General features: G+C 30.3%; 1 protein-coding gene across 1 annotated transcript; it reads right to left on the bottom strand.

Moving 5' to 3' along the window:
- Positions 1-1,582: 1,582 nt before the first annotated feature.
- On the bottom strand, positions 1,583-9,580 carry LOC113385793 (neuroligin-4, X-linked-like). Its single transcript, XM_026623627.1, has 6 exons — positions 9,577-9,580; positions 9,242-9,465; positions 6,693-6,968; positions 4,440-4,680; positions 1,998-2,226; positions 1,583-1,751 (listed from the first exon to the last, which is right to left on the bottom strand). The coding sequence occupies exons 1-6, from the start codon at positions 9,578-9,580 to the stop codon at positions 1,583-1,585; spliced, it is 1,143 nt and encodes a 380-aa protein (XP_026479412.1).
- Between the last annotated feature and the right edge of the window lie 246 nt (positions 9,581-9,826).

Below are 9,826 nucleotides of genomic sequence, written 5' to 3'. Positions count from 1 at the left end.
TAATTTTTGTGTTATTTCACATCGTGAGTTAATTATTACATTTTCATAATAATGCATTTACCGTTCGAACGTAAAGGACTATACGTTCGAATTTAGTACGAATTCTAAAGGAATATTTATTCATATTTTTTGTAGCAGATGTATATGTTTGTTAAAGACACTATTTTAAAGGCTAAACCTTTATCTAAATATAGCATCTGGTTAAAAAAAATGCAAAGTGGTCCCGTTTCTCAGCAGTTTTTGACCGACCGTGCAAAATTTCGAAAAATGATTAAATTATGTAGTCTCAGTGATATGTATTATATTATTTGCTATAAATAATGATAAATAATTACTGTAAGTGAAGTTGAAATAATTTTTAGTTTTGTATTTTCGGGCAGTGCGGTTATTTCGACTAATTTGTTCGAAAGCCTAGAGATTTTGATATATGTGTGGATAATATTTATATTCAATGAATGAGAAGGAGACTTCATATTCAACAAGTGGAAAAAACCTGAGTAAGTACATCAAGTCATATCTAAATAATCTGGAATCTATGTTATTAATTACCGAATTCCAAATTAGCCATATAATGTCATATTATCTAAATTATTGCTAATATTTACATAAGATTGTTTACAATAATTATTTCATTTACACTTAACCATATTTGAATAGAAATGTTATTAAACTGCAAATCAGTAATCCACTTAATATTGATGCGTTACATAATTCGAAATTTGTTGAAGCAATATCAGTCATATTGCAGCAGTTTGCAGAAACATCGATCACTTTTGGAAAATATTCATTCCAGAATTCAAAAGCCTGAAATAAAAATTATTTGGAATCAATTAAATATATGGTATTGTGGACAATAAATCCATATTTTATTATAAATCGGAAGGCACGATGTATACGAATATTTTATGAGTTTAGTTCTAATGATCGGAGGTTGCAGCAATAAAGGTTTTATTATTATTTTTTACATATCAGTTTATTTAAAAGCCATACGTTTAGCCCTAGGTTTCGTTCAGTAGAAAAATATTAAAAAGTTTGATGTTACCCTAATTAACAAGTCAGAGGTCACCTGACCAAACCTTATACTATAATAAAATATTCATATTTTATAGTATGGTAAGCGACACAACATAAACAAAAAAAATACAATTATATATCACAAAGAATTTTTTTTCAGTATGATTTGAATTTAATTTGTATTCAATTTTGAATTATCTTAACGATGTTCAAAATTTTTGAAGATTAAAAAAATCAAATCGTAAAATAAAAATTTGGTCCTTATATAATATCCACTAATAAAAAGATTTTTTTATCAGTTACTAAATAGATTAGAAGTTTTTTATTTTATGCACAAAAGTGAACTAAGTATATACAACATTTAATTGATAACATATTTTTGAATATTTTGAATATATAATCGTAAGAATATAAGAGTATACCTTATAGTTCATAGTTGCCGAATGGCTCATATTGAAACTTCTATCAATGACTAGAAATCCTGGAGATTTTGATGTAAAGTTATCCCATCGGATATAAACACCCACTTTCGATGGGTTAGTGTATTTAATAAAGTTTGCCCAAAATATCATAACAATATCTGAGACTCTTTGTCTGCGCTATCCCATGGCGTCCCATCTGAGAGCAGTCCCCAATAAGGGACGCCCCATACAAAGGCTAAATCGAGCCTATGGGGAACGCCAAGCCATTCTGGTAGTCCTGACGTTACAGCAACCGATCTTGGTTTTAAGTCAAACCTGTAATAATCAATAATCAGTCAATGAATATCGAAATCAAAATTATTTATTATGATGCCACAAAGAAGAAATGGCAATTTGATTAAAAAATTCTTATGTTATGGATGTTTTTAAGACAAATCAAAAACCAAAATCATATTAAATTTATAAAGATAATAGGAAAGCTGTATTATTCACACTATATATATCAAAAACTTAATAAACAAAATAATTCACCAATAAATATTAATAATTATCAAAGCCTACCTATAAGCGAATGTAGGAGAGTGCCTGCTACATAACATAGCAAAAAGAAATGATGGGGCACCGAAGTGTTTTTCGGTCATGAAGGCTATGTAACGTTTTCGAAGATCTTCCGGGTCTTCTGAAGGTGGTTGAGGACTGTAGAAAAATGACACCGCATCCACTATATGCTGATTATCTAATGGGCACGATTGATTGTCTGTCGGGGGCATTTCAGCTAATACAGTATCACCTGGAATTTATAGATTATTAATAGAAGACAGTATTAATGTTAAAGGGCATATTTTTAAATAGGTACAAAATCATAAAATCTGTCGACCTTTGAAATATAAATTTTATTAATTCGAGGTTTTATCAACTTCCCGAAGGAGAAGTTTATGTTTTCATCAAAAAATCCGATTCGCTAATTTTATGTTTTCTCGACGTTGTCAAGCCATTCTGAATCGAATGAGTCAAATTTGGAAAAAGTATGTGTGTATGTGAACAGATTTTTTGCCGTAAATCGACGTTTTCTCGAAAACGGCTGGGCCGATTTCAATAATTTAAAAGCCATTCGATGTATCTCGACGAGGACTATCGTTTGTCAGTTTTGTGCGACGATCTGCCAAGCCGTTTTTTTGTAATTTAAAAAAAAGTGTTAAACTTTTCGTCCACATTTAAGCTCATCATACCGAACAATAAAAAATCAAAAACTGTTCGAAAGATATTAGTTGGGAATGGTACTGATTAGTTTTAGGTGAAAATCTACCGAGCCGTTTTCTTGTAATTAACTGTTAAAAAAATTTAAGCCGATTTTTATGCAATTTTTTTAGCGATATATATCAAGGTCCTATAGAACTTACAGAAATATTACGGCCTTACGACAAGTAGTTTATTTTTAAAAATTCATCAAAGTTTGAGAGAATTGGTAGTTTTTTTGACGTTAGCTAAAATTAATTAGACGATTTACTTGGTATATCATATAGTACTTAGCAGTGGCGTCGGAACCAAATTTTTGATGGGTGGGCTCTGTTTTTTTTTTTTTTTTAGATAGACAGCCAGTGGTCTTGTTTTTTTTTTTTAGAGATATTAGCCCATATAATTTTTTGAAATTGATGGGTGGGCTGAGCCCCCCCATCAAAATTCATGGGTGGGCTCAAGCCCACGCAGCCCACGCGGTTCCGTCTTCATAAACATACTAAACCATTAAAATCCTACGGAAACTGGTTCAAATATAATAAATGTTGATTTTTGAAAAGTTGCTTTTTGTAAATACTCCGAATTAACGTGTTCGTTCGTTTTCAATTATGTGTAATAAATCCACTCATAAATTAATTTATTTTTTATTGATTAAGTCGATTATTTACACATATCGGGAAGTTCATGTAACTTGCCTCAAGGCTAAATACCAATACCAACTAGTTTTTATTAATATGAGAATGAGGTGTTTTGTTCGACAAAGAAACATATTGATATGCTAAAACATGAGTAAAACAGCCAATGCGTCGAAATAAAAACAAATATTTATTTTTGTTTATACGTTTCGTGACGCTTTATATATAAATCTACAAATTTTTTTACGTTTTAGAAATCCTATCGACTTGAAATTTCTGGACTTTTTCTAAAATTTCATTAGCTGTCGATCAATGAAAAAATCAGGACGACAAAATGTGTGGTCCAGCCAGACTACTCCGACCGTTCGAAGGTAAATAAATATCCGACCGACGGAGGGTTAATTAATTTAAAAATTACAATTGTTTAACACCTTGGCTAACACGTGTATACGGCTGTCGTTTATAGACAGCATCCACATCACATGACGAGGACCTTTGCTTCAAGGCTTATCACTGTGAGTTAAAATATTAAAAATACTAATTTCATCCTAATTTTTAGTTATTTTGAGGTGCAATTTGTAATTTTCAAATATATTTTTATACATATAACGACTGAAAAATTTTAAAATATGTTGTTGTGCTTGGTTCATTCAGTAGTACATACTACTAGGCGGCACCCTATTCCGTATGGCAACGTCACTCCAGCAAATAAAAACACAATTATAATAATTTAAATATTTAATTACACGATTTTTTAGAAAAATTATCTTGATAATAGTTTTCTATTTGAAACTATATTGAGTTATAAGCAACTGATATTTACTAATTATATAGTGATATTTTCGAATATCTAAAATCGTTGCTATTCTTCTAAATTGCGAATATTTGTGTAAATGATGGCAGGACTATTATTGGTAATTAGTGGTCATAAAATTGTATAAAATATTATCAACACATTTTTCGATTGATGTTGAACCTTTGTATGCAATAGTGTAGTATCAGGTTATTTTCTAACTAACCTTGCATCGTCAATCGATTTTCGTTTCGTTTTATGATACCGTTTTGACAGTTGTTTAGATATGATTTAGTTAACTACTAATTTATTACAATTAGACATCATACCTATACTTACCTAGCATCGATTCAAAATGGGCAGGGTCGATTCCGTTCTGATCTATTTCACTTCCAGCAATTGATAGGGCGTCTTCTCCGTCCGTGAACCCGATAAGAACGGGCACTTGGGTGAACTGACCGCGCTCGAACATGGCACGGGGGTCCTCTTGAATAAATGATATCGTTGAATTGCTTAAGCCAGCATCTAAAACTGGACCCCATTTTGTTACTCGGGCTGTTTGTTGTAATAATGTTGAAGCCTAAAAAGAAAATAATAATTTTATTATTTTTATTTTTGGTTGTGATTGTGAGAATTGATGTAATTTATTCTAAAAATTTAATTTTGTTCTGTATGAGTGCTAATGGTCACTACATACCCCATTTTTTGTATTTTCTAGTCAAAGAATGAAAATCTTATGATGAATGCTCCAGCTGAGAGCATCGGTGTGACCCAGCCTAAAGGGTGGATATTTAGTGATTGTTTTTGCAATATCTAAGAATATTCGTCAAACACAAATGTGCAGACATTCCATAGTGTGGAGATGGCTATATATGTGTTCAATGCTGGTTATTTTGAAATGTCCAGTACTAGGTGCCACTTTGTAAAATCATATTTTTTGTTACCAAAGTTTGATTGATAGTATTAATTACTGTTTAGCAAAGATTGCGTTTTTGTTAACTTAGTTTGATTTTTAACTTTGTTATCTAACATAAATCACAATTTAATAAACAATTCGTAAAATATTTTTTGATTTATTTATGAAAAATTTTAGGTGTCCGGCACTCGGAGACTTCCCCCTATACATAATTCACTTAATCAATTACAATTGAGATTTAGTTTTAGGTAAATGTTCACTGTATTTTAAAAATAAAATTTTCACTTTTACAAAATATTAATCAATACGATTTTCAATGACAGGCCAAACCGTTTCTTTGAAATTAGCAGAAAAGTGTAAATTTATTTTTCAATATTTTAGCCCAAAATCTTGAAAATTCAAAAACCGTTTGAAAAATATTGGTTGGAAATCGCATTATTTCATTTGTGGTAAAAATCGTATCTTTGTGAATAATGTTGAATTTTTTTTTGACTAGTCAAAACTTTGAGGCTAGATGAACCTTTGTACGGAGATAGATTTATAGTCTGTAATAATATAGTAAAATATTTTAGGTCTAGGATAAGCGGCTAAATGATAAAAATTAACCAAAATTATGAGATTCTAATCAGAATCTACGCCCTTTTGCATATATGCAGGTTCCGTGTTTCGTGAATAGCTACTGATTACAGTTTTATCTTTAGAACCCAAAATGGATAAAATAAAATGTGTTAAATAAATTAATTTTATTTATATAATTTATATAACAGATATTATAAGTGTGTTCGAAAGACATCAATTGGAAATTGATTAATATTTAGTAAAAGCGAATATTTTATTTTCAAAATATACAGTGAAAATTTTTCTAAATCTGAATCTCAATTCTTATTGATTAAGTGGATTACGAATACGTATCTGTAAGTTTTTCTAAATTTAATTTGAGTGTATAATTGAATCCAAACGACTTTATTATTATAAATTAATATGATACGGTAATTATCGTATAAATTAGATTTTCAATAATAAATCCCCAAATAAATAGTGAAAAGGTAGAATATAATTTTGTGATTATCTCAATACAATACAATGTAATAAAGAAATGAAAGAATATTTATAATCCAAAACATTTAATTTGCATTGAAGCCCAGCCTAACTGAATTATAAGAAATTTGTAATGAAAATCTACTGCTTTTTAACATGTTGATTGAGGAGGTCTTCAGACCTATACATGTTTTATTTCAAAAATAGTTTCATTTGAAAATTGTAATTTAGTGACGGCGGCAAAAAGTGTTCTTTGGATCCTGTCATATGATGGGATCCAAAGAAGGATATCCTTAGTGATTCTATCTATAGGAATCACTAACTAGTTGGTTCTACTATGCCGCTAAATTGAGGATAGATTTATAATAAATGTGATACTGTTATCAGCGTGTCAAGAAAGAAGAAGAGGCATGTTGACACACTGTCGACGCCCGCAGTCAAGCTCTTAATTCTTATTTTGAAAAATCTATTCAAGTACGTACTTTCAAATGATATTTAAAATTTCATATAATGATCTAAATACTGTATGTATGTCTTGGCCGATTTATAAATTTAGATTAGTGTCCGATTCATTATTTTGGATCAGAGTGCATTCATTAGTGATAATCCCATCTAATGTGCATATTGATTGATCCTACCTTAACATTTCGTAAGCATGCTATTAGATTATCAGTTGGTCTTCTAAAGCAGCCGAACAGATAAGCGACACGATTTAGTGTGCGCAAATGCCTCTTAGGATCCTGAACCGTTCCTTCCGTTAAAGCGTTTCCGCTCATCGCAATGATTCGATGGAACATGCCGTTCGACCATTCACCCGCCGTCATGTGCAATGTGGCGCTCACCGCACCAGAACCGTGCCCGATCAGGCAAACTGAATCCTTGTTGCCACCGAATTGTTCAATATTTCTATTGATCTATAAACAGTAAAATGACTATATTTTATAATATATTTAGATCATCGTGTTTATATATCTAAGGTTATCATTTTTCACCAGACTTTTGTTATTATGAAACTGTGGATCAAGCATTTTATGGGCTCGCCCGTAGGTAAGCGGTTAAGAGCGACGGGACTTGTTTTAGAGGTCCCGGTTCGATACCCGCTTCGAGCAGCCTATTGTCAGGCAGTAGTGACAACGACTTTCACTTGGAAATATAGATAGCAATATGTTTCCAAGTGAAAATAGCCCATTGCTGCACCAATAAAAAAGTCAGCCCTATTAGATTTATTCTAATAACAAATATCATCAAATATGGATGGATTAACCATTGGGTTACCATCTAAAAAATACGAAGTGAGGAGAAGTTTCAGCCCAACAGATCATAGGACGTAAGGTTCTGATTGCTGTTAAAAATATTCAAAAAAAAGTATTTTATAATTTTACAATCCTGATTAAATGTTTCATCTTTAGATGCAACATTTTGTTCACCCATTTCACCTTGCACTGTCAATCAATTTCAAAAAATTCATAGTTATACAAATAATCTTAATTCTAGTTTAATTAGGTGTAATCGTTTCATTATTTTTGACTATGATTCTAGACTTAGAAATAGTATTTACGGTTACGGATCGCAAGTTTGAAAGAACAAAATTAATGAAAATCAACCACTACAACCAGAAAATGGTCACAATTTCACGAGAGCTCTATTTAAAAAAAGCTCATAACTTTGTTATACATAAGTACATAACATTTTTTTTTAATTTTTTTCATGATTGTTACGATCTATACTATCATCTCGTTTCAGTATTGAGTTCTGGGAAACCTCATGCATAATTATATATCTTATATGTATTAATATATATCTGGAAAATTTTTATTCGACGTTGAAACATATAGGTATAATTTAATTAATTACTTAGCAGCCGTTGCGTCAAAAAATATCAATTTATTGAAATGTTGTAAATTTTGTATCATTTGCAAGATTCATCTTATTATTTGTTTATTTTTGTGGGAAATTTTATTAAAATATTTCTACGCCATTGGTGTATGTATATATCCGAGTATCTTTGAATGAATTAAGGATTTAAATCAAAAATGTTTCTCACCGATAATGTGTAAAAAAATATGAGGGTTTGACAAGAAGAAATAATAACTTGCAATAAAACTTTATGAAAAACGTTCATACAGTCTGGATTTTTTTGCAATTATACAATTATTTTCAAATTTAGCTCACTGTTACAAAATTATTATAATGGTCATTTGAAAGTTGAACAAAAATCCTTTAAAAAACTTATAAAAATGCAAATTCTCATTATTTATAAAAAAATCAATAATATTGTTATATTAAAAGTTTGTTAAACAATCCAAAATTGAAAAACAACGTATTTTTTATCATTTTGAATGATTACTAACAATAAGTGAAATACTTATTCGATGTTTATTTAGGGAGCATAACTAGTGTAACCGCCTAAAAAAGGTGATTTTGGGGAATTTATATTAAAAAAAAACTTTATCAATTATTTCAAAATTTTAAGAATATATTTGCACATGTTTTAAGAATACTTAATAAATTTTTTGAAGAAAAATATTAAATATTTTTTAAGTTATCGTCGATCTCCAACGGCACGAAAAAAAAGACCGCGAAGTGATTCCGGCCTTCGCGTGGATGAAATTTAAAAAAAAATCTCAATAAACTAGGTAACTAGGTATTGTCTGTAAAATGAACTACGATAGAAAAAAATCCAAAAATTGACAAAATGGCAGCGTTTTAAAAAAAAGTCGAATTTTACCCAAAATTTTGGTCGTTTTTGGACTGCCAAAATTCGATTTTTGATCCGATCAAAAAATCAATAGTTCATTTAACGGAGAACTATATATAGAACATGCAAAAAAAATTTGATAGTGATCGGATTATTTGTGTAGTTATTATTTGAGTAATCGCTGCAGCAAATTCGGAAAATGCTGTTTCGAGAAAAACGCGTTTAAAGATTAAATGATCGTTATACTATATACTATATATATAGTCTTTAAATGGCTGTGACTCAAAAACTATTTAAGATATCGATTTAAAATTTTGGTATGTTATTTTTAAAGGTATAACCGGAATATTGAAATATTGAAAATTCGATTTTTGAAAATTTCACACTAGTTGTGCCCCTTAAAAAACGAAAATTTCATTTTACTTTCGACAAATTATTATTCACCATAAGTTTGTTTCCTTAGTAAGTATAATTATTATACTAACTAACCCATCTCAATGCTGCAGCTTGATCCATGAGTCCAAAGTTTCCAGGAGCTTCCCCATCTACCGTAGTGAAGAAACCAAAAATACCTAACCGATATGCCACGGTTACTACTATGATCTTTTGCTTGAAAACTAATTGGAAAGGATCGATATTATTTGCACTGCCGCTAATGAACTCTCCTGGATGAAACCACACTGCAACACTGTAGCCATCTGATGGCGCTGGACCTACGAAAAAATCAAGAATATGTTACACATATTTTATGAAAATAATTTTAAGTATTAAAGGAATAAGATTATTTATTTGTTGGGCCGATAAATGGAGATGGTAGTCTTTACCCATCTCTACCAGCGTATAATGTACACATAATCAATTATGATTATCACGATGAATCGACAGGATTTTTTTCGAAGAGGGTAAATTCAATTATATTTTTTTGTACTCATATTTAAAAGCAATCAGAATGTTCTATGAGCTATTAGGCTGGAACTTCTTCATACTTCGTACTTTTAGATGGAAACCCAACTGTTTATCCATTCATATTTTATTATTTTGTTGTTAGAACTTATCTACTAAAGCTGATATTTT

The sequence above is a fragment of the Ctenocephalides felis genome, unplaced genomic scaffold (genome assembly GCF_003426905.1).
Source record: "Ctenocephalides felis isolate EL2017-DRISC unplaced genomic scaffold, ASM342690v1 CF-g0.4_SCAFFOLD_03571, whole genome shotgun sequence".
NCBI lineage: Eukaryota > Metazoa > Arthropoda > Insecta > Siphonaptera > Pulicidae > Ctenocephalides > Ctenocephalides felis.
This window is presented reverse-complemented; position numbering and strand designations above follow the sequence as displayed.